Below are 26,498 nucleotides of genomic sequence, written 5' to 3'. Positions count from 1 at the left end.
GTGCAATGGCGCGATCTTGGTTCATCGCAACCTCCGCCTCCTGGGTTCAGGCAATTCTCCTGCTTCAGCCTCCTGAGTAGCTGGGATTACAGGCACGCGCCACCATGCCCAGCTAATTTTTTGTATTTTTTTTTTTTTTAGTAGAGACAGGGTTTCACCATGTTGACCAGGATGGTCTCGACCTCTTGACCTCGTGATCCACCTGCCTCAGCCTCCCAAAGTGCTGGGATTACAGGCGTGAGCCACCGCGCCCAGCCCTGGATATGTTATTTTCATATTTTATTTAACTGTAGCCATGCCACATAATTTAGTGTTAGAAAAAACAAGTTTGATTGAAATCTGAACTTTGTACAATCCTGAATTGAGAAGTTTCCTCTGTTTTATTACGACACAATCTTTACCTAAAAATAGAGTAATTATGAATTGAGAAAATGTAGCTATTATTTTCGTAGTCTTATTTGTTAAGTAGGTTTTGTCTGGAAAACAATATTTAAAGGAGTTTTGTACCTTTGTAGTCTTTTAGTTTCTCCTTGTTTATGTAATTTTAAACTTTGTGTATGGATTTGGGATTCTAACTATGCTTAATAATAAATGAAGGCATTGAATGAGGTACCTAAATAGCATTTTGATGAATTTTATTCTCCCATTCTTTATGTGTATGCAACTGGAAAATTAAGAGTGGCTTCCAAGGGGTCTACTAGGAGAGTAAGGGTAATATGATCTCTTTTAAAACACTGAAGGCATGTAGCCAGTGTTGTCCTTAGTTCTCCAGTAGATATTTTCTTTTCTTTTTTTTTTTTTTTTTGAGACCGAGTTTCGCTCTTGTTACCCAGGCTGGAGTGCAATGGCGCGATCTCGGCTCACCGCAACCTCTGCCTCCTGGGTTCAGGCAATTCTCCTGCCTCAGCCTCCTGAGTAGCTGGGATTATAGGCACGCGCCACCATGCCCAGCTAATTTTTTGTATTTTTAGTAGAGATGAGGTTTCACCATGTTGACCAGGATGGTCTGGATCTCTTGACCTCGTGATCCACCCACCTCGGCCTCCCAAAGTGCTGGGATTACAGGTGTGAGCCACCGCGCCCGGCCTCCAGTAGATATTTTCAGCACTTACATACATGGGAAGTTAGAGCAGAATAAGATGCACCTGTTAAAGCTGAATGCCACTTATTTGCATATATATAAAATACAGGATGAATTTACCAGAGAAATATAAAGGATATTTATAGAAATGTATTAGGAACATATATGAATTTTTAAATTATATCTAGAAATTGTATTAACTTTATACATTTAAATTTAAATCATTAATGGTGGTTTAACACCATAAGCAGATGTTTATACATCATAATTTTATGAACAAGACATTCTAATTTTAGAAATAAAGTGATTCAAAAGAGAATAAAATGTCTTATTTTTTCTTTTACAATTAATTTGTTTAGCCCATGACACGATAATAGCTCAAGCTTGTGTTTTTTTCCCTAAATTGGTTTGTAAATATTACATTTATAGTATGAAGAAATTAATCATATCTAGTTTATTTTTTCTAATTTCTAAATACCTGCAGAAGAAAATGAATTTAATGCACTGTAGTTGTATCACTTGGTTTCAAGTGTGGGAAAATGTATATGGTCTTCCTAAAACAGCACTATCAGTAGAAATATAATGTGAGCTACATATGCAATTTAAAATTTTCTAATAGCCACATTAAAAAAAGGAAATGGATGCAATTAATTTTGATAATATTTAGTCTACTATATTTAAAATTTTATCATTTCAACATGTAACCAGTGTGAAAATTATTAATGAGACATTTTATATACTTTTTTCTGTAATAACCGTTTGTAATCAGATATGTGCTTTATATATGCAACGTATCTTCTGATGCTGAATTTTAAGTGGAAATACTTGGTCTGTGTTTAGCTTTTATAAAGTATACCGTTGAATAAAGTGGAATAATGTACCCAAGTTGTTCCAAAGATATTTTAAAATTTGAAGACAAATAAAAGTGAACTTATAGTAAATTCGGATACACACTTAGAATATTCCTCAGCCATTAAAAAATGATGAAATAGTAAAATTGGGGGAATTTTGATGATATTACGATGATATAATGACCAAGGGACAAATACAGTTTGGTTGAGAGATATGATCGTCATGTTGCTGATTTTACTGTGTATAGAGGTTATCTTTAGCTTTCCAAGATTTTGAAACTTAATAATTTGTTAACCCACTGACCTAGTTTCTATTAGCTGGGTAACTTTCTCTTCCTGTTTTTTTGTTTCATTTTGTTTTGTTGTTGTTGTTGTTGTTGTTTTTGCTTTTTAAACTGCAGTGTTTTGAGGAGTCCTGGAGTAGCAAGCTAATCTTTGGAAGAAAGGAAAATGTAATCTTGAAAACTAATAATTTAAAGAACGTCTTTTCAGGTTGTCATTTGAAAAATACTTGGTTTCTGATCACTCATTTGAATTGGGTGTCATATGTCTGATATGTTTTGTAAATTAGGTGAAGATGAATGAGTAGGTTCTAAACTACTTGAGTTTACCACCCTCTGGAGCATTGCAGAAGAATATGATGTTGGAAGGAAGCACTGAAACATAATTTTTGGCTTGCCTATAGGAGAGTGCTACATAATTTTAGAAGGTGTCAAGAAATTGACACAGTCTGAATTAGTTCTGTTGAGTTGAGAAAAACATAAAGTTTCTTGATTCTGAAAATAAGAAATATGTTCCCAGAAATCTCTTCTAGTTAATATGTATTTAAAATAATTGATGTCTCTTGTTATTACAGTAATAGCCATTGAAATAATCCTTTTTAGTAGAGTCTTATTTATAAGTGTGATTAGCTTCTACTTAAAGAATAAATTATTTTTATACTTGATCTTAGGCAAAAGGCCAAGAAGTGATGATAATAAGTTATTTTAAGAGCAACTAATTGTAATTGATATTTGGAATTGGAAGCACAGTTTTCCTTAGAACAATTCTGTGAATGGTGGTTTTGATTCTCAGGGGAGCCCACAAAAGACAGTTTGAAACACAGTTTATGCAGTGTCAATAGTACTGACCTGACTTTGGATCTTGGAGGCAGGGGCTTCAGGTGATATCCAAGTGAAATTTTTACTCCATTTCCATTCCATAGGACTATAGGCATTTGAAAGAGGAAACTTTTCTTTGGCAACCTTCATCCTTCCTTTCTACAAAATATTTCACATTTCTAGCTCATGGGTTTTCTAAAATGTTCTCTGTAATTTATCTTGAAATGGAGTTTTTTATCTTTTACAGTTATGAGTAAAATTAACCAAATCAGAATGCTAGTTCCTGAAAACATTGACACGTACCTTATCCACATGGTGATTGAGATCCTTAAACGTGGTCCTGACAGCGGACTTCAACCTTCATGTGATTCCAGCCTAAGGAGATGTTTCCCCAGCTCTGAAGAGATCTGTTCAACTTCTAAGAGAAGCAAGGAAGAAGTAGGCATCAATACCAAGGTGTTAATTATATATAGAATTTTCGTACAGTGTCAGTTTGTTCAGTTTCCATATCCAGTACTAGAATGCTATATTTTTTGAACTGTTAAAAATTCTGATATGATTACATTCTCTATGTGCTACATTTCCTTTGCTTTTCATAAATATGATCTGAGAAAAGTGATAAAAAGACAGTAAAAGGGGGGTTTAGTCCATCTGTTTAGCTTATTTTGTAGAATGTCAGCTTAAATTTTACCTGTACCTCATATTGACCATATACCCTGGAAAATATTTTTTTGGGGAGGTATGGTTAATGGATTTAAGCATGTGACAATTTATGTAGTTAATGAAAGTGAAAACAAATTATATTATAAATACCTCCCAAACTGGTTGACTATCATTCCGTTGTTCATCATGCTCTGTTCCTATGATATTGAATATCTGAGGTACAAGGGTTATTGTTGCTCGTGACTCTGAGCATATCCTAGTGCTTTTGCATGAGAGAAAGATGACAAATGTACTATTTTGTTAGATGGTATGTTTTATTAAAATGCTTCAGAAATAATTGCTCTGTGTATGGCGTGAGAGAAATAAATAGCAATCAGAGAATATTATTTAGTATTATGACCCTATTAAATGATTACATAAATTTGAAAATTTGACCTTTAGTATTTTCCAGGTCTAAAATTACATGACTCCATTACAAATGTTTTTGAAATGATTACAAAATTGTTTTAGTTCTTAGTTGGTAAATACAGTGTGGTAGTGATTATTTATATTAGAGTATTAGGAATTTCACTTTAGTTCTAAGGTAATCTTTGTAGGATGTCCAACAGCTAAACTCCTACCTTTTTCAAATGCTTAAAAATAAGGGGAACTGGTCTTTTAAAATTCTGTATTTCAGTTAGGTCTTTATATAGTTATGTCCTAGATAATTAATGAAATGTATATATTCTTTATATTGTTTATTGAATTCTTTATATTGTTTATAACTGAGCTAGCTATAAAATGAACATTAAATATATTTGGGGTGGGGTAAATGAAATTTAGCTTCTAATACCCAGCCTTTTATTTCTGTAATGTATACCAGATGCCTAAGACCCTCTTACTTTTTCCCAACTTGAACCTGTCACTATAGGAAAATGTGTAACATTATTTTTCCTCAATATTGGAACACATTTGTAGTAAAATATTATTTTAACTATGTATTACCATTTTTGCTTTTTCCCTATTTCAGTAGCATTAGATGCCAACAAGAGAATGGGGGGGAATCTTGGGGGGAGGGGTTGGGTAGGAAGAAATCTTACTAAGTTTACTGGATTCTGAAAGGTATACCTAATTTGGCCTTTTTTTTTCCCATTTAGGGGAACAAGGGTATTGGGTCTGGGAAGTAGGTAAGAAGTGAGTCATCCAAAACATCTTGTCTTCATTGACCTCCTTGTATGAAAAGCTGGTTTCTGTAGAGTGTTAGAGACCTAGTTTCAGAATTTGTCATATGTTACATTCATCTTCTCTACTGACCTGATTTATATCCTTTAGTCTGTTTCATTTTAGAATTATGAGGTTTCTGACAAAGGATAAAGTCATTAGAACAATTTTTTTTTTATTGGTTGACACATTGTTATGTTTACATCTCTTGTGTTTGCTATTAAGATAGGAGCTCAATCATGTCTTTGTTTAACAGTTAAAGGTGAAGTCTTGGCATTGATAATTCTGATTCAATATCCATAGGTACATGGTAGACTCTTTATGTAGTATTCTTTCATTTCTGCAAAGTTTTCTTAAATGATAGTTTTTTAAAAATTTTATTTCTATACAGTTTTAAAAAATCATACTTTTTAGTATTTTGTTCTATTGCTTTGTATTTCTTCTTCAAGAACTCCTGCTATACAGGTATGTTGGATCCTCTTTACCCAACTTCAGTATTTGTCACCTTTCATGCATTCTTTTTACTTCTTCATTTCTCTTTGATTTAAATTTCTTTCTTCTTTTTCACTTTCTGTTTCTCTTTTAATGTAATCAGTTGTATTTATTTCTGTATTCCACATAGCTTAGTATTCACTTATTTGTTAATTTTTTTTTTTTTTTTTTGAGACGGAGTCTCGCTCTTGTTACCCATGCTGGAGTGCAATGGCGCGATCTCGGCTTACCGCAACCTCCGCCTCCTGGGTTCAGGCAATTTTCCTGCCTCAGCCTCCTGAGTAGCTGGGATTATAGGCATGCACCACCATGCCCAGCTAATTTTTTGTATTTTTAGTAGAGACGGGGTTTCACCATGTTGACCAGGTTGGTCTCGATCTCTCGACCTCGTGATCCACCCGCCTCGGCCTCCCAAAGTGCTGGGATTACAGGCTTGAGCCACCGCGCCCGGCCTCTTATTTGTTAATTTTTAACACATTTTTTAGATTAAAAAAATTTTTTGTTGTTTATATATACTTACTTTATTTTATTTTAACCAAAGGAGCAGCCCTATTGCCTGAAGACTTATATAATTTTTTTCTTTTATTTCTGATTCTTTCCTCAGTTTTCCCCTTCAGTTTTGAATTTTTCTGATTTTGATTTGTGATGTCCTTTTGTGTTTTGGATAATTTTTCTAATGTTTTCCAGTTCATTTTGAAAGGCTACAGTTTTATTCTGTATCTAAGCAAGTCTTTCTGGCATCGAAGATTTGACCTTGATACTTCTGCTCATTTTCATATGAAATTAGTTTTTCTGTATTTTCAAAAGAAGGCCAATTTGACATCTGTCTCTAATGTTTTTGTGTAATGTCTATACTGTGGAAACTTGGTTTATGAGATCTACTCTGCCATCTTTATCTGGGCTTTCTCTTCTCTTTGTCTCTGTTGTACCTGTCCTGCTTGGTTTTGCTTTAGCCCCAGTGGTTTCTCCTGAATGTGGAGCCTTCTGAAAGGCAGCCTTGGCTGGTTCCAGGGTTCAGAGTAGTCATCTGCTCTCTTCACCTAAGAGACTACTGTGGATTCTTTGTACTCACTTCTATTGGCTTGGACAAAAGCCCTCCCATTTTCAGATGCTATTATCAGATTAATCTGTCATTAATCTGTCTTTCCAGTGTATGCCTGTGGGCTATCTTGGGGTTCTTCTGTTCTCAGACACCTCCCTGCTTGCCTCTGCTTTCTCATGTACAGTTGTCAGTACTGTGCAGGTCTTAATGAGTGTGGATGGTGTGCCCCGACATGCTCATAATTTGGGTTTCCCAAGGATACCTTTACACTTGGTTTTATTGTAAATAGCCACAGTGGATTTTGGGTTTTGCTATGTAGTTCTTTCTTAAATCTGGAATTCAGAAAGGTTAAAAAGCTTTGCTGCTGCTGCTGCTGCCACCGTCTTCCCAGTACCCTCTCCTCCTATGTCATTTTTTTCTTCTTATTTTTCTTGACTGTATAAGAGATAATGTATGACATTTCCTGCTTAGCCACTGAGTTTAATTATAAATTAAAATACACAATATTATACACAAATTGTTTTGTAGACGATTTATTTACAGATTCATATTCACAGGTAAAACTGATTTATGAAAATAGTTTTCACGAAAAATGCATCAGGTGTGGTAACTATATGGATTCATCTTGGTTATAAATGAAATTAAATGTGAACATAACTTCCTATTTCTCTATTTGCTTTCATCTGTGTGTGCACATATAATCAGTACAAAAGTTGATGTTTCCTATTCGTAACTTAATGGTAATAGCTTGGTAACAGTTGGAAGTATTAAAAAGATGTAAAGAGCACCTTAAAGTTTTGATTTGATTGCTGGACATTTTAGTCCTCTACTGATGAAGGAAATAGACACTGGAAGGCATTGTTTCTTTTAAGTGACTTAGATCTCATACTGAGGACCTCCTCAAATACTTTTGTTGACACTCAAAAGATACACTCAGTGTAAGTAAGCATTTCCCCCCTTTTCTCAATGAAATAAGATCATTATTATAATTACATTATAAACACTGATGATCATATATATAGAAATATAGAAGACTTGAAATGATATTAGCCACCAGTTAATGAGTGTGAAGAAATCAGAATGTTTTGATATTTTATATTTATTATTTAATTCCAAATAATTCAGTGATGTTATGTACTATTATTTCCATTTCTCAGAGAAGACATCGAAGCTTAACTAACATGCATAATGTCATACATTTAGTAAGTTGCTCAATTAGAGTTCAAACCTAGTTCTGCGTGGTTTCAAGTCTATGCCACTCTATGGTACTAGGCTACAACGTGACTTAGGGTTTCTTCCGTTGTTCTATTGCTGTTCAGATGTCCTCCTCTTTTGGCAGAGTGGGAGAAAATTTTTGCAATCTATTTACCTGACAAAGGTCCAATATCCAGAATCTACAAGGAACCTAAACAAATTTACAAGAAAGCTGGGCACAGTGATTCACGCCTGTAATCCTAGCACTTCGGGAGGCCGAGGCAGGCGGATCACGAGGGCAGGAGATTGAGACCATCCTGGCTAACACAGTGAAACCCCGTCTCTACTAAAAGTACAAAAATTAGCCAGGCATGGTGGCATGCACCTATAGTCCCAGCTATTTGGGAGGCTGAGGCAGAAGAATAGCTTGAACCTAGGAGGCCGAGGTTTCATTGAGCTGAGATGGTGCTACTAAGCCTGGGTGACAGAGCAAGACTCCGTCTCCAAAAAAAAAAAAAAAAAAAAAAAAAATTACAAGAAAAAAAACCATTAAAAAGTGGATAAAGGACTTGATCAGATACTTCTCAAAAGAAGACATTTATGTAGCCAACAAACACATGAAGAAAAGCTCAACATCACTGATTATTAGAAAAATGCAAAATGCCTTTTCTGTATACCATCTTATATCCCCAATATTTATTATTTCTAAGTCGTAGTATCTTAACAATGTATATAAGCCTCATCCGGTCTTTTGGTTTTCTCTTCCCTCCTTGCAAGTGGAACAAAGTTGCAATCTTAGCCAGTTTTTTCTTTAGCTTTTGCTGATGTGTGAAAAGCTGTTTTCTCTAACCTGAATTTCTTAAGCTGGAACAGCTAAGTTTTTACCTTTTTGAAATATGAAGTTTCAGAGTCTTCTGCCAAGGATCTTTTGCTGTTTTCCTACTGTTAAATATTTCAAAACCTTTTTTAAACATAGAAAATATAATCAAACATAGCAAGCAGCTGATGAACAGTGTCTAGATGGCTTTCATTCTTGAAATAGAATAAATGGTATTTTTGTATTTTAGACTGACAGACACTTTGTGCCTTAGATAAGGCCAACCTTACCATAAAATCCCTCAATTGCTTCTATTAATAATAACCAGATTAACTCTGTGGATTCCAGGGTGTACTCATGATGGAGTGATTTCTCTATCATGTTATCCTGAGGATCTGGTACTCTGAGAGAACACAAATGTGTGCCACTTTAGGCTTATGAAACACTTACCTACTTAAAATCATTTCTTTTTTTTCATGTGCAGATGGTATAGTACCCAAACATTGCCTTCGTATTCTTTTTTTTTTGAGACAGGGTCTTATTCTGTTGCCCAGGCTGGAGTGCAGTGGTGTGATTATAGCTCACTGCAGCCTTGACCTCCTGGGCTCCAGTGATCCTCCCCACTCAGCCTCCCAAAGTGTTGGGATTGCAGGCATGAGCCAGCTCACCTAGCCTTAAATTATTTTTTTTTCAAGAATGTTTAACATGAAGTTTAGAGGCTCTTTGGCATGTGAGCTGCTAAAATGTGTGTGAAAGTGTTGTGCATGTTTATGTTTTTCTGGGAAGTGGATCTGTAGTGATTCTCAGATGAGTCTGTGAGATAAGAAACTTATTTTTTCCATTTATTTACCAAATGTTTGTTAAGTGTATTATGCCTTGGGCACTCTACATGGTGTTGATTGGTCCAGTCTGTTTATCTACCATTGTAGATGTTAGAAGCTATATTCTTTTTCACATTTCTAATACAACTCTTTGTGTGTGTATACATACCCAGGCATGTTCCTTCCTCAGAACATTAAATTCACCATTTTGGTCAACTCAAAGCAAGAACATTATGGGACATAGATCTGAAATAATGTCCACTTTTTTACTTCCTGAACCAGGTGTCTTGAGTGTATAAGACTACATAAGATGGCAAGTAATTGCCTGAAGAAATGATACAGTGATTTTGTCTCTCTTAAATATATATTTACTTTTTAATGAAATAAATTCTATAGATACCACCGTTTTGTTTTGTTTGGATGGGGGAGAAAAGATGGGTGTATATTCAGGAACCTGTGTTGCTTTTTTGCAGCTTAATACCCTTCTCAGTAATACAAAGATTTCTTTTTCTTTCTATTTCCTATAGACTTCATTTGCAGAGAGAAAGAGAAAATTACCTGCATGGTTTGCCGGAGAAAGTGATACCAGCAAGAAATTAATGGTCAAAACAAAAAACAGAGGTCTTTTTAGTTAAGCTGCCAATTACCGAAACAATTACGTATCTTGCTGTATTATAAGAGGAGAGCTATATTTTACTTCTGAAGAGTAAGGAATCGTATTTTGGCTTAAAAGTGATTCTAATCACAAAGTAAAACTCACCTGTTCATTGAAAAACTGGCATCTTAAATCAGCCTTCCTCAATTCACGTAAAGTTTCTGGGTCTTCTGGGCGCCTATGTGAGTACATCACCTAACAGAATATTAAATTAGACTTCCTGTAAGATTGTTGTAAGAAACTGTTACTGTCCTATTTTCTAATCTCTTTATTAAAACAGTGTATTTGGAAAATATTATGTGCTGTGATTTGATCTAGATAACAGATTAGTAGTTACATGGTAATCATGTGATATAAAATATTCATATATTTCCAAAGTTCTGTTTTGTAAATGTAAGAAAGCATAGTTATTTTACAAATTGTCTTTACTATCTTTTGAAGAAGCTCTTATACACATTGTAAAGTGGTATTAGTTGACCAGGTCAGTGAAAATGAAACCACATTTTGGGTGCCGTTAAATAGGGAAAAAGAATGTAAAAAATGTAAAATAGATACCAGTTGCACTAGGCAACTGTACATTTCTATGTATTTCTATTATTTTTCAAATAATAAACATGTTTTTCATATTGAATGTTATATATATATATATATGTATATATATATATATATATATATATAAGCTTTTATTTAATTACTTTGAGTGCCTTTATTTTTCAAGGATGTCAGAATTTGATTCTAATCTCTCTTATGTAGCACCTGTGACTTAATTTAAAACCTATAATGTGACAGTGTTGGATAAACGATGGTTTATATAACTTTAAGCATTTCACCATACATTTCAAAGCCTTTGTTTGGCTGTTTTGTAAATAAAAACAACTGTTGTTAAGAAACAAATATATCTTTATCATAGAAGAACTAGAAAATCCAGGGAAGTGAGAAAAATGAAAAAAAAATCATGCATAGTTTTAATAGTAGCTGATTACTCAACCCCTTTTGTGTATCCTGCCAGACTTTTTAATATTCATTTGTTTTTAGGTAAAATATAAAAGTCTTGTATATTCCCGTTTTTCTGCATTCCATTACCAGAAGGTAGTAAAACATGTAAAACATTACCAGAAGGTAGTAAAACATTACCAGAAGGTAGTTTAACATGCCTGTTAAACATGTGATATGTAGTTCTCCAGCCATGTCTACTGCATTTCCATGAGTTTGCATGTGCATCTGCAATGCCCTATGAATATCCTGTGTGTTGGAGTGGCAAGTACGCACAGACATGTCTGCTGCATGCCTAGGTACGAAGTTGTCTCCAGGAGAAACACTTGTTTGATGACTTGAGTTACCAGTTAAATTTGCTGCTTTTTTTTCATGGAATGCTATTTTTACTGAAAAGAATGAATAACGAAAAACGATGATTGGTTATTTGGATTTGGATGTTTTTGGCAGACATTCAAAATTGAACAAAGTTGGCCTCTTCATGGAAAACAACTGATGGTATTTGTTGTGCCAATGATAAAATTGGAGATTTCTAGCAAACTGTGTAATTTTGGAAAACTTGTGTTCCCCCACTGGAAGCTTGACAGCTTTCCTTAACATAGAGACTTCTCTTTTTTCTTTCTTTCTTCCTTTTTTCCTTTTAAGACACACATTCTCACTCTTTCGCCCAGAGTGAAGTGTAATGGTGTGATTGTAGCTTAATATTAACCTTGAACTCCTGGGCTCAAGTGATCCTCCCACCTCAGCCTTGAGTACCTGGAACTACAGGTGCATGCCACCATGCCCTGCTGATTTTTTCTTTTTATGTTTTGTAGAAATGAGGTCTCTGTGTTGCCCAGGCTGGTCTTGAGCACCTGGCCTCAAGCAGTCCTCTGTCCTCAGCCTCCCAAAATAATGGGATTACAGGTGTGAGCCTCCGTGTGTGCCTTACAAAAAGCCTTTTCTAATGAGATGGATAGTAATTGACAAATTTGAGTTTTTAATATTATATAAAGATTTTTTCTGTGTTTAGAAGATACGTATAACTCAGTGAATCAGTATGTTCTGGATGACTAATATGTGATGTTAAGAAATCATGACTGAGGCCGGGAGCAGTGGCTCACACCTGTAATCCCAGCACTTTGGGAGATCGAGGTGGTAGATCACGAGGTCAGGAGATTGAGACCATCCTGGCCAACATGGTGAAACTGTGTCTCTACTAAAAATACAAAAATTAACTGGATGTGGTGGCGCGCTCCTGTAATTCCAGCTTCTCAGGACACCAAGGCAGAATCGCTTGAACCCGGAAGGTGGAGATTGCAGTAAGCTGAGACTGCGCCACTTCACTCCAGCCTGGCGACATAGCAAGACTCTATCTCAGAAAAAGAAAAGAAAAGAAAAGAAAAGAAATTATGACTGGGTGAAAGATCTGTTCAAAGTACAAGATGGATCAATGGATTTGAATATAACAGTATGAAAAAGTTTATTGATATAGTTTCAGAGTACATTCTGCAACTAATCTTTAAGAAACTATCATTTGTCCAGTTTTTGGTAAAATTTCAGAGAATAATATCCACCATTATCTGAACAGGCTAAAAATACTCTTTTCCAACTACATGCCTGTGTAGTCAGATTTTTTTCATATACTTTAGCCAGAACAGCATATCAAAACAGATTGAATGCAGAAGCAGATCTGAGAATCTAGCCACTTCTATTAAGCCAATGAGATTTGCAAAATGTAAAACAATGCTGCCGTTTTATGTTTAAAAAGTTTTTTTTTTTTAAAAAGTATGTTAGTGTATTATGTTTACTGCTATTTTTAAATAAAACAACATCAACATTTTTAAATGTCTGTTTTAATTTCTAAAGTGGTAGTGATAGATATAACCTGTATTAACAAAGCTCTTTGGGGTCCTCAATGATTTTTTTGAGTATAAAGGGATTCTCAGACCTAAGAGATTGAGAAATGCTGATGTAATATTATAAAGGTGTACCATGAATTTTTTAACTTCATATCGTTGGACATTAAAATTGCTTTCAGTTTTTTTGCTATTTTAAACAGCAGAGCCAGGATCTTGCTGTGTTTCCCAGGTTGGAGTGCAGTGGCTATTCACAGGCATGATCATAGCATACTATTGCCTCGAATTCTTGGGCATGTGATACTTCTGTCTCAGCCTCCTGAGTAGATGGGACTACAAGTGTGCACCACGATGCCCAGCTGCTTTGCACATTCTTGAAATACGGTATAGTCTCATGGCATATACATAACCAGACACGGAGAGAGAGAATTTTGTTGTTGTTGTGTATGTTATCATCAGTAGCGGGCTTTATGCCTTCCCAGCATAAATTCTCTCTTTCCCCGTTTATTGTGGCTCTTGATTTTTGCTGGGGTTAGTTCCAAGGAGAATAATTCCCACCTGGATATTGGATTGGCACCTGTGACCTCATCTAAGCTAGTCCCTAGTAACAGCGTTTGGATCTGGGGTATGCATGTGGCCTGCTGAGCTGCTGGTTCATGCCTTTCCTGAAATCAGCCCTACCCCTGAATATTTCAGAAACATGGGTCATTAACCTCCCTTTACTTACCTTAAACATCTTTGAATGAGGAGTTGTTTTTCACTGCCAGTTGTGTTCAGTTGTCACAAAAGCACAGTGATGTGATTGGTGGAAAGACCTGCCAGCAGACACAGAAGATGTAAAGTGTTTTTAATCTCAGAGGATATGGAATCTCAGAGGTAGTTACACAGAGTATCGGACGAGGCAGCTCCTGGATGGAGGCAGAGGCTTCCTGAATCTACAAGTACTACATGGGTTGTTATATTAGGTTGGTACATAAGTGAGGCAGAAGAATAGTGTCTGGAGGCAGGGAACCTAAGGCCGATTCACTCTGATTTCCTAGAACTAAATCAAAAGGAAAACCCCAACTTCCCACACGTAAATAAAAAAAGGACCAGAGGCTACTCCGTTTGCAATCCCCCTCCCCCACGCCTTTCTGCCTCCTGATGAAAAATTGAAAGTATCTCTGATTGGTTGCTTTCTGCATAGGAAAGTGACGTTGATAACCAATCAGACTGATTGCTGGCCAAGTCTTGTCTGCATAGAAATATAACTTTGTAACTTCACTTTAACCTCTGATTGGTTGCTTTCCATAACCAATCAGATGCTTGCATAGGGTGTAACCATTGTGACTTCACTTCAGCCTCCCGTTGGTTCTTGAGTTCTGGAGCCTGTGGAGGGAACTTGTATTTTCAGTAAATTTCTGCTTTTGCTGCTTCATTCTTAACTTGTTTTGTGCATTTTGTCCAATTCTTCATTCAAATCGCCAACAACCTGGACACCTTCCACCGGTAACAAAAGTTGCTGTTTTTCCCATTAGAAGTAATGGCACAGAACAAGTGCTCTATACGCGAGAGCGATTTCTTACGGAAAATTCAATGGCGCATAAGTCAGTGCTCAGGGTAGGGGAACTGGGAACTAGTGTAGGAAAGACTCCAACCCAAACTTGTGGGATCTCCAAGTCTTTGAAAGTCCGTCCCACCCTGTGTGAAGATTGACAGCACAGCTGGTGTCGTCACCGGGGGCTTTGGGGGCTGAACTTGTCATTTGAGGGTGTAGGGAGGTTGGATTAGTCACAGGGGTGCAGGGAGGGGACCCACTGGCGCGCCACCAGGACCCCAGCGTCCTGAATTCAAATCTAGTCATGCTTCCCACGCTCAGAAGCAAACCCCCTTCCCCTTGGGGGAGGGGCGGAGTCAGACGAGACCCTCTCTCCTTTCTTTTCCAGGTCCAGTGGGGCGGGGCTTAGAAGTGATGGCAAAAACAGCAATTACTTTTGTACCAACCTCGTATCTTCCCAGTTTCCCTCTTCTTGCTCCCTACCACCTGAGTGTGTTGGGAAGCTCTGTGTACCTGCCTGATCACCAGATGCTAGTAGCTGGGCCGGAATGACCTCAGCACTTTAAGGACTATTTACTGCAGGAACAGGTGAGTTGAAGGCCAAGCCTGTGACCATAGAGTCAGACAAAGCCCTGTTATCTGGAATTCAAAAAAGCTGCAGCCCTACCAGATAGCATAAGAATAGAAGATAGGATTCTTCCTATCCAAATAGGTTGCATACGATTAACTAAGAGCATGAAAGATCCAATAGAATATACTCAAAGTCGTTTTTGAGCTTCATAGACATTTAACTATCTTATGGAAAAGAATTGCAAAAACACAAAAACAGTGAAGAAGCTTAATTACAGCCTTGATGGGGAAGCAGACTTCAGCAGTCTCAACTATCTGAGAAGGTATTTACCAGATTATAGTTGGGAACATAATCCAGAAATCATTTGAGATAATGTACTTGTTTCCTTACTGGGTAAATGTGTTTAAACCTTGAGAAAATGTAGACATAAGTAGAATACAGAATAAATTAAACCTATGGTAGTAATGTTTTAGGATTAAGGAATAAGTACATATTTAATATTTAATGCTTGAGATAATTTATCTTATTTGAATAACAGATTACTCTTGTGACTGCAATATAAAATGCATCATTGAAAAATTAGTATCTGCTTGTGATTTTTAAGTAGGAACCCTACCATTTGAAAAGTATTTACCTTTATTATTGGAGATATTTTATATGAATATTTAACTGTTATTACATAGAAGTATTTAAACATTTCACTTGCAAGAGAAAGATATGTAATAGGTTACTCTTAATCAGTACTAAATTACTACAATTACTATATTCTATTAATATTGATTCATTAAACCAGAGCTTTATGTCTCAGAAAATTAAACTTTAGCCTCACAATCAGCTTTATTCTCTAACTCAGTATTTAAAAATTGACAGGTATGTATTATTTATATCTTCATTCAGTAAATATTTGCATTTGTAGCATGCAAGACAACATGCTAGATGCATGAAAGATGGAATAAGTAGAAAAAAACAGATCTCATGCTTAAGAGGGAAAGATTTACTTTGAAGATTCAATGAAAAATTCACAAAAAATTTTTTCTACAAGAAACAAAACATTTTAAAGAAAACATTTACTTCACATAATAAGATATGAGAAAAAAATGGACCCTCTGAATGATAAAAAAGAGATCATGTGAAGGATTTGTGCAATTTTTTTAAAAAAATTATGGACTGAAACATTCCTGATCATTAACATTTGTTATTTCAGGGGAGTGGAATTGGAAGGGTGGAAGGATCAGCTATTTAAATTTTTATAATCTCCGTATCTTTTAAATCATATCAATATATACTGCATTTATTTAGTTAAAATTTTAAGAACTTTTAAAAAAATAGAGACAGGGACTCCCTTTGTTACCCAGGCTGGTCTCAAACTCCTGGGCTCAGGCAACCCTCCCACCTCAATTAGAAAGGTAGAAGGGCCAGCTGTTTAAATTTCTGTAGTCTCTGTATTTGTTAAATATATATTGCATTTATGTAAAAATTTAAAAACTTTTAAAAAAATAGAAATGGAGTCTCCCTATGTTGCCCAGGCTGATCCTGAGCTCCTAGGATCAAGTGATCCTCCCACCTTGGCTTTCCAAAGAGCTGGGATTACAGGCATGAACCACCACGCCCCGCCTGCCTGCCCGCCTACCTATCTGTCTGTCTGTCTATCTATCTATCTATCTATCTATCTATCTATCTATCTATCTATCTATCTATTTTTAGAGGCACAGTCTCACTCTGTCACCTAGACTTTGAAGTGCAGTGGTGCGATCATAGCTCACTGCAGCCTCAAACTCCTGTATTCAAGCAATCAGCTAGCCTCAGCCTCCCAAGTACTGAGATGACAGGCATGTGCCACCACATCCCCTAATTTTTCTGCAGAGATGGAGTCTTTCTATGTTGCCCAGACAAGTCTCAAACTCTTGGCCTCAGCCTCCCAAAGCACTGGGATTATTTGGTTTATTTTGGGTAGGCTCGATCACTTCAAGGCATGAGCCAAAACACATGGCCCTGCTTTCAATAAATATAAAGTGGCCAGGGCATTCTGGGAAGATGGGCAACCATCTTTTGCTTTCCCTCCATTCCGAATGTTAGCCTCCATCCACCTCTCTTGAGCCATCTCTTGATGCGTAGGACTGACAGGTGAGCAGGATCTTAGGGTGCTGGCTGGAGGTCTGGAAAGCCCCAGGGCAAGGTTATGAATGTGAAGGATTCTAAGGAGATTCTTGGATCTCAAAGGAACTGTTGGTCTAGGTTTGCTGGAATATGTTAGATCTTCTTGGCCCCCAAAGAGTTAAGGAAAAGCTGAAGAGGTGGACTGAATCCTTCGAGCCCTGAGGCTCTGAGAACTCTATGACACCAGTGGGGCCTCATTCTGGTGCTGCCATGGACATGACTACCTACTTCTGTTAAACTCTCCAGCAGCTGAGATTCATGAGAAGACATTCTCCACCTTTTCCGTGAGGTGAAGAATCCTTGGAGCCAGGGGGCATGTTCACTGGCTCACACCTGTCTCCCGTCTCTAGACCATGCCCGCAGTGCACAGTACTCCAGAATGCCTGGCCCAGACACTCCTGAGCCTCCAGGGGCTGCAGGGGCTTCTGGCCTTGTTTCCCCATCTGATGAGTTCATTTCTTGGTCTGAAAGATGATCAAGTAATGGCTGCAGAGGTTACGGACAAGGCTTGATGTCCAGGCCCAGTGTCCATAGCCCCTTGGTGGTGCAGCATGAAGCCAGGGGAGGAGGAGTGGGTTGTGTCCATGGGCTGATCCTCCCCACACCAACAGCACAGAATCCTAAGGAAGCTGAGCATTTGAAATTCAAATCTGGTCTTCTAGGTTGTTACATATTTGTCTAGGTAGGAGGATAGACTGTATTTAAAGGTGTTAGCCTGACTTACGCATTTCATATTTGGGCTCCCATTTTGTTCCTTTGTCTTGGGTCCCAAAGATATATTAGAGCCGGGCCTGTCTGTTCTCTTGGACACAAGGACCTCAGCAAGCTTCCACTGTTCTCTGAATGTTTCCTTCCTAGTTTTCTTTGTACTGTTATATACAATTTTACTTCCACTTTGTAAACACTAACGTAGGATTTTTTTTAAGTCAACAGTGATATAGTGGACCAATATATTTTACCATTATTTTTGCTTACTGGTTTTTCATGCCCTCCTCATCTTCTCACTAAGTTTGTCTGACTACAGCCACACACCATTCATTCAATACCAACTCTTTTTTGGCGGGGAAGGGTGGGGAAGAGGGTCTCACTCTGTCACCCAGCTGGAGTGCAGTGTCATGATCATGGTTCACTACAGTCTCAAACTCCTGGACTCAAACATTCTTCCTGCCTCTCAGCCTTCTGAGTAGCTGGGACCACAGGTACACACCACTATGCCTGGCTAATTAAAAACAAAATAATTTTTTTTTTTTTTTTTTTAGAGATGGGGCCTCACTATGTTGCCCAGGCTGGTTTTGAACTCCTGGGCTCAAGTGAGCCAATACCAACTCAACAGTTGGTGAGACCCAGTGGTCTAGACAAGCAGCCACATAGCAATATGTTTTTCTCCATGATTAATATCTATGTTCGTTTGTTACAAAATCACAGGCGTGTATGTACATTTTCTTCTTCAGAGAGGGAGATCCCCACTTATCCATTAATTACTCATTTGGTATCCATTCCAAACTATTAAACTTTGCAAAAGCAGACATGAGGAAAGAAACTTCAGTCAATGTTTTTATCATGTGTTGGTGCCAGCCTCCGAGAGTGGTGCTAAATTTACGAAATTGCAACAAAACAAAAACCCAAACAACTCAACAACAAAAAGCTATTTAATGAACACTGTGACTAACAAGCTTATTAGAATTGCCTATCAAAGCCATGTGTGGATTTTGTAGGGGGAAAGATTTTCTTCCCTCCTAGCCATTTTGCAAAATAAAAGTAAAATATTAGCTTTATGTATGTGGTAGATAGAATTTCATAGGCTTCAAATTCAACATCTCAAAAATGTTGCTTTTGCTTTCTATATCTCAGGAGTCACTTTTATTTATTTTGTAGAGCTAGGGTCTCACTCTGCTGCCCAAGCTGGAGTTGTAGTGACGTGATCATAGCTCACTGCAGGCTTGAATTATCTCGGCCTCCTGAGTAGATGGGACTACAGGCACATACCACCACTCCTGGCTAATTTTTAAATTCTTTGTAGACATAGGATCTTGCTGTGTTGCCTAGGCTGGCCTTGAACTCTTGGCTTCAAGGGATCCTTCCATCTTGGCCTCCCAAAGTGCTGGGATTGCAGGGATGAGCCACCATACCTGCCCAGAAATCTCTAATTTAAACCCCAATTCCTCCTGATAGTAAAAAAAAATGTCATCATGGTTTATTTTGGGTAAACTCGATCCTTTCAAGGTTCCCCCTCCTCCTCCTTTTCCTGTGAGTAAAACCTGAAGCCCTGACAGGGGCCTGCAAGCCCTGCTGGGATCTATACTCAGTCCCTCTCTCACTAATCTACTGTCTTGCTCTCACTCCTTCTCCCTCCCCTTCTCTCTGCTCCAGCCATACCAGGTTCCATATTGTTCCTTGTTGATACTCACTCAGGATGGCTGGCAAAATATTAGGGAAACACTAGAGAAAGTTATAGATTATAGTCTCAAACCTTTTGGAAGGCTGAAAGGTTTTATTGGGTCAGGCCAAAGGTGGCTGGTCCATTATGTTAGGGAAAAGATAGGGATGATAAAAGGCTTTCCCAGTTTAAATCTGTTTACCCCACATTCCTTTGTCTCTAATTTGTTTGCTTATGGAAATTTTGTGCTGGATGGTCCTCTCTCGGGGAGGTCAAGGGAATTACCCATTAATAGTGTTTATTCTGGACCCCTGAACCTAAAGCTTTTATCATTCATAAAACCACTCTTTCAACCATGTTAATTAACCACAAGCATGTTGACTTAGAACCTCTGTTGTGAAATTTATACTGAATAAATGTGAGTATGTGGAGGGAGTCTTGGTCAATTGGCTGCAGTTGCCCTCTGAAAGCAGCCAACAACCATCCCTAGCCCACTTGAATCACTGAAATAGGTGTGAGAGTGCATTTATTCATCCGTCATTGAGTCAGGGTCTGCAGGACAGACCTCTGCGGGTGGTGATAGTCATCTTATTCCTGGAAGACACCAGGCATGCTATGTCTTAGGGGAGAATGTGATTTCACCAAGCAGTGGTCCCCCCAGTAACATGCGTTTGTCCTGATTGCTCTTTTCGCCTGCTATGCTGTTCTGCAGATAACCACAGTCAAACTCTGTCAACTCTTTTCAGTCTATTCAAATGGTACTATACTGTGAGTAATTTACTTAAAATCTCCGTGCCCTGTCCCATTCTCTCATATCTGTTCCAATACTTACATATTTGACCTCTCTCTGCCAGACTGTAAGCTCCTTGACAGCAGGGATTCTTGTCTGTTTTGTTTACTGCTATATCTTTAGCACCTGGAAAAAAATCCTGGCACACAGCAGGAACTCAGTAAATACCTGTTGAATAAATAAACACATGCATAGATAAATGAATGGTGATGCCTAAGTGCTCCAGGATTCCGGTCAAAGCTTTGGCATCTGGGGAGGCACGGGTACCCTCGTCATCTCTGTCTCCCATGCAGGTATCCACTGAGATCCACAATCCCATCTGGTCCTTGGACCCAGTTACCTTTCATGTTGCCCTCTGTTCAGATGTCCAAGTTATATCTGTTTTCCAGTCCTATGGACCATACAACATCCCTTTATTACTACCCCTGGACCTCAGCAGTCAGCCACACATTCAGTAAGGTCCCATCTCCTAGCTGGGTGACTTTGGACAAATTATTTAGACACTCTGAGCCTCGTTTGTAACATGCAGAGACGTTGCTGGAATTAGACATGATGCCTATAGACCGTTTAACAATGGCTGTCACACATGGTTGTATTCACTCAGCTGTCGCTATGGAAATAGTGGACAGAAAAGGCACAGCATCAGTGGCTGGGTGTCCAGAGGGAAGCAGTCTCTCTCTCTCTAGATAATACTTGGCAGGCAACTACTTGGCAAAATCACTACTTGTCAGTCTGTTGTGTGGCCCTTCATTGTCCTTGGTCAGAAATCTGGGGTGTCAGCACCCCAAAGTGGGATCCACTGATCTGATTATCCAAGTTGACAGAGATGGAAGTAAATATTCAACAAATATTTATTGAGCACTTACTATGTGCCAGGCACTGTTGTAGGTGCTGGAATACAGCAACAAACAAAACAAATGAAATATTCTTCCTTAGATGGTAATAAAGTGGTAGGAGGACACAGCAGGGGAGGGGACTTGCACTGTTTCCGTTTGGGACAGGAAACGCCTTGCTGAGAAAGTGAGGGTTGAGCTCTGGAATTAGCCCGAGTTTCACAACATGTAACTGCAACTTTGAGCAAGCAGATCCACTCTAAGTGTCTTTTGTTAACACCATTGTGTGGAAGAGGAAATAGATGCATAGCTAAAGCCGTTGGTGAATTGAATACGGTGCCGCATTTAGCACAGCTTAGGAATAATAAAAGCCAGCTGTTCTCATCCTTTGCCCATAGAAAAGCTATCGAGCACGGGGCTAGATTTCTTGAGGTGCCAGAGTAATGCTTGCTTTTCATTAACAACGGATTCAAGGTATAGGCATTCCAGAACCTTTAAAGAAAATAATTGGAATAATCAAATACCCGGAAGTTTATGCAATATTCTGGTTCATGAATTAGTTATCTGGTAAATCACAGTCTGGAAGTCACAGAATACAAATCACTTTAAATTTCCTCCAAGGCTTACTGAATAAGGGGAGGCACATTTAAGATGCGGAGGAAGCGCTGAACTTGCAAGCCAGGAACAGGGAGGAAGGCGGCTGCTGGAACTCTAACCCTTAGAGAAGAGGCGGGTGGGACTCGGCAGGCCCCCTAAACCTTCTTTGTTTTGGATCCTGATAAGGCCAGTCTATTATTTTTAGTGACTCACGTGAATTGTATACTGTTTTAAGCATTCACCAAAAGCCTATCGGCTTTTCCCCTCATTTGACTCATTCTCACATAGGGAGGAACCGAACGTTTTACCTCATTGGTTCACGAGCACCATCTACTGGTGAGATGTGGTATTTTCGGGTTTTATGGCCCTGGAAAATCAAAGACCATTTTTATTTGGTTGTGTTTGGTTTTGGTCCATCCACTTATCAATGCAGGATTTTTGGAGAACAAAATAATGTGAAAATCAGGGGGATCAGATGGGGCCATTGGATGTCTTTCTGTCATAGACAATGGGGATCTCAGTAGATTTTCAGCTTGTAACCTCAGCTGGTCTGGAGAAGAGCAAACCCGACAACCAGCACAAAGAAAAGTAGCTCTGCCTCGGCCTCTGTAGTGTGCTGGGTATTCTGGTTACATAGACGAGAAGACGAGGCCCTTTTCAACAAATATGCAAATCCCCCAAATCTCCAAATTTGGTAGTTCTGGGCCTTAGGGTAGCTTCTGGAAAGAGAACTCAGACCTAGCTTGCTGGAACAGGGAGGACTTCCGAGAAGATGATGTCTGGACCTTCTGTGGGATGTGAATAAGCCATCAGGCAAGGTGGCTCACGCCTGTAATCCCAGCACTTTGGGAGGCCGAGACGGGTGGGTCGCTTGGCAAAGTTAGGAGTTTGAGACCAGCTAGGGCAACATGATGAAACCCTGTTTCTACAAAAAATACAAAAATTAGCTGGGTGTGGTGATGTATACCTGCAGTCCCAGCTACTCTGGAGGCTGAGTTGGAAGGATCCCTTGAGCCTATGAGGTTGAGCCTGAGTGAATCGTGATGGCCTCACTCTACTCCAGCCCAGGTGACAGAGTGAGACCCTATCTTAGAAAAAATAAAAGAAAGAAAGAAAGAAAAAAGAAGAGGTCAGGAGTTTGATACCAGCCTGGCCAACATGATGAAACTCTGTCTCTACTAAAAAAAAAAAAAAAAGCCGGGTGTGGTGGCACACGCTTGTAATCCCAGCTACTGGGGAGGCTAAGGCACGAGAATCACTTGAACCTGGGAGGCAGAGGTTGCAGTGAGCCGAGATCACACCACTGCACTCCAGCCCGAGAATCCAGCTAAAAAATATATATATATATATATATATATATATATATATATGTATTTATATATATATATGTATTTATATATATATGTGTGTGTGTATATATATATATATGTATATATATACATATATATATATATATTTTGCAAGGTGGAGAACAGGTGAAGGGCATTTCTGATGCAGGGGCCAGAAGAGCAGGGGCATGGAATGGCATGTGGGGAGTAACAAGGTTTTTTTTTTTTTTTTTTTAAAAAAAAAAAAAAAAAAAAAAAAAAACAACAGAGTCTTGCTTTATTGCCCAGGCTGGAGTGCAGTGGTGCGATCTTGGCTCACTGCAAACTCCACCTCTTGGGTTCAAGTGATTCTCCTGCCTCCTGAGTAGCTGGGACTACAGGCATGTGCCACCACACCCAGGTAATTTTTGTATTTTTAGTAGAGATGGAGTTTCACCATGTTGGCCAGGCTGGTCTTGAACTCCTGACCTGAAGTCATCTGCCCATCTCAGCCTCCCAAAGTGCTGCGATTACGGGCGTGAACCACTGTGCCCAGCTAGTAGTAACAAGGTGTTGATTGAACCAGAGTGTGGTGTGCAGGGTGGGATGTGTCAAGATCGAGAATCAGTGAGCAGCACAGGGGATGTGCTGGGTGGGGGGTCAGGCCTTCCCATTATCCCGCTACTCACCTGCACACTTAATTAGTTTTCTTTCCCCTCATTCTTCTGCCTTGCCCAGACTTCAGGTCTACCAGCTCCACTTCGTGATTTCTTTGGCCTTCAAAATTCAGTTCAATAAGGAAAGTTTTAGCATTATTTTCATGTAGGTCCTTGACATTTCTTGCTAAGGTTGTCAGTAGATTTCTTTTTTAAATGGTGTAATCATTCAGGCCATTGCTCATATGTCATCTCTCTAGAGAAGCCTTCCTTGACTAACATACCAAAAACGGTTCCAGCGCCACTACCCTGTATCCCAGCCTGTCCTCTTGTGTCCTGTGGTCCTGATGTTCTGTGATAAAGCTATGTAATTGTCTGCTGTCCAATATGGTAGCCACAAGCCACATGTAGTCATACAGTCACTATTGAGCACTATATAATGTGGCTGGTGCAGCTGACACACTACCATTTTAGTTGAAGGAAATTTAAATGAATTTACATTGAAATAGCCACCTATGGCTGGTGGCTACAGTATTGGACAGCATGGCTCTGTTTCTCCACTAGAATGTGGAGGGTGCGGATTTGGACTTATCCACATCCAAATACGTAGAATGTTGGAAACAGGTTTATAACATTGGGAAAAGTCCACACCGAGGCAATGGATTACTCAGCAAGGCTAGTTTACTTCCCACAGGAAGGGTGCAGCTCACTGGCAGTCTTGCTCACTGGCAGTTCATACCTGAACAAGGGAGACAGGGACGTCTGTAACTTCCATAACCTGATGCACGCACCATACTGCTGTGTCCAGTTTCCATTTGCTGGAATGGAACCTCACATTCTATGCTTGACCCGCTTGGCTAAAAACTTGGAAATTTCCTGAGTAGATAAAGGGAAAGAAGACAAGGAAAGAGAGGAAGCCAGTCAGGAGAAGGTCAGGAGGGTTTCCAAATAAGGAATGGCGGGCACCAGGGTTTGGAGCTTGTCCAGTTCTGTTCAGACATGTCGGAGCCAGTCAAGGTAGCTGATTCAAGAAGTAGCTGATTTACAGAATATATATACATTTTAAGATACAAGGTCTCACTACTTTGCCCAAGCTGGTCTTGAACTCCTGTGCACAGGCAATCCTCCCACTTCAGCCTCCTGAGTTGCTGGGATTACAGGCAGGAGCCACTGTTCCTGGTTATTGCATATTTCAAAATAACTAAAAGACTGAAATTGGAAGTTCCTCACACAAAGAAATGATAAATGCTTGAGATAATAGTTATGTTAATTACCCTGATTAGATCATTACATCTTGTATGCTTATATCAAAACATCATATAAAGTATTTATATATTTTTAAATTGTTTCTATTTATGTGATATTTTGATATATTTTATAATGATCACTGTGCATATACATAAGAAATCATATGTATTTATATATATGTACATATGTACAAACCAAATAAACTAGGATATGGCTATCCCAGTTCTATTAAAAAACTGAGATGTTTTTTGTCTTTTTTCCCCTCAAGTATGCCCTACATATTTGCATTTTCTTCTTTATTGATATTTCCTACTGTTCTTTTGTTTTCGAAAATAATTTCTTCTTGAGTCAGTTGTGATGATTTATACCCGTATAGAGATTACTAGTTTGATCAAAATCATCTCATTTATTGTTAAAAATTGTTTGGTAGTATTATCTCCTAAATGAAGATTTTCCTCTCTCTGTGATTATATTCCATTTCTCATTCATTACTTGTTTTATTCCAGTTTTCGTTGGTTTGGTTTTCCTGTGATTTGTGTCTTTTACTTTCTTTACAAAGAACAGCCTTGGTATTTATTTATCAATTCTATTTCTTTTTAATTTCACAATTAATTGTTTTCTGCTTTTACCATAACTAATTCCCACTTCTGCTTCCATGGATTAATTCTGTGTTCTTTTTCTGGTTATTTCAATTAACTTATTTATTTTCATTTTTAAAAACTTAATAATAAAACTATGTAAAGTCTCAAATGTTTTTCTGACTACTGTGGGATTCTTTCCATGTGTTTTGGCATGTAGTATTACCACTGCCGTTGGTATAGATGATGTCACAGTTCTTACTTCCTCTTACATCCAGGGATTACTAAGGAGACTCATTTTAAATTTGCAGGAGGTTTGACTTCTAAAAGTGCTATGCTCCTTTTTGATGCATAGTCTTACCCATTTCTTCTGTTTTTCTCTAGGAACTGAACTCAGGTTTTGTGGAAGGTAGCAAACTGCCTAGCTAAAACTGCTCAATGTTTTCCAGCTAAAATTGCTCAGGTATTCCCTGCAGCTAGTTAGGGCATGTTACCCGGCTCTGACAAGAGAGATGGAGGTGCAGGTCCTTGAAGAGAGTCCCCTCGGAACAAAAAGGCAAAGACTTACCAGCAGAAAACCCATTTGCTCTTTCCTTCTCCTCCTCACTGAAATGCAGATAGTATGTCTGGAGGTATGGGAAAAAGAAAGCATAAAGATAAAAATCTAACAGGCTAAGAATGACAGGGCAGAAAGATAGAAAGGATCTGTGTCCCTGATGGCATCGTTGTACCAGCGAGACTCATGGTGATGTAAGTCAAATGAATACCCAGCTGCTACTGGCTGTTTTTTGTTATTTGCAGCTAAATGCATTGCTAATGTAAACATTACCCCATAGCGAGAGAATATGGCTTGTCAAAAGTCTACTTTTCTATATTAATCAGATATGCCAACCAGATGCATTGGCTTACACCTGTAATCCCAGCACTTTGGGAAGCCAAGGCGGGTGGATCACTTGAGGTCAGAAGTTCGAGACCAGCCTGACCAACATGACAAAACCCTGTCTATCCTAAAAACTAGCTGGGTGTGGTGGCTCCTGCCTGTAGTTCTAGCTACTTGGGAGGCTGAGGCAGGAGAATCTCCTGAACCCAGGAGGAGGAGG

The 26,498-nt window shown here is 38.5% G+C and overlaps 1 protein-coding gene across 4 annotated transcripts in view; it reads left to right on the top strand.

The window, feature by feature from the left end:
* WRN (WRN RecQ like helicase) overlaps window positions 1-14,484 on the top strand; it is a 152,321-nt gene extending 137,837 nt beyond the window's left edge. For 3 of the 4 annotated variants that reach the window (XM_074383899.1, XM_010348683.3, XM_074383898.1), the window contains 2 exons: window positions 3,280-3,488; window positions 9,789-14,484. In XM_074383899.1, coding sequence (XP_074240000.1) covers window positions 3,280-3,488; window positions 9,789-9,896 — 317 coding nt within the window. In that variant the 3' untranslated portion in view covers window positions 9,897-14,484. The remainder of the gene's footprint in view (window positions 1-3,279; window positions 3,489-9,788) is intronic. The other variant, XM_074383900.1, reaches the window with a different exon arrangement.
* The last annotated feature ends 12,014 nt before the right edge of the window (window positions 14,485-26,498 follow it).

This window comes from Saimiri boliviensis, chromosome 13, assembly GCF_048565385.1.
Source record: "Saimiri boliviensis isolate mSaiBol1 chromosome 13, mSaiBol1.pri, whole genome shotgun sequence".
Classification (NCBI taxonomy): domain Eukaryota; kingdom Metazoa; phylum Chordata; class Mammalia; order Primates; family Cebidae; genus Saimiri; species Saimiri boliviensis.
Note: the sequence above shows the minus strand (reverse complement) of the source record. Positions and strands in the feature narration are given on the sequence as shown.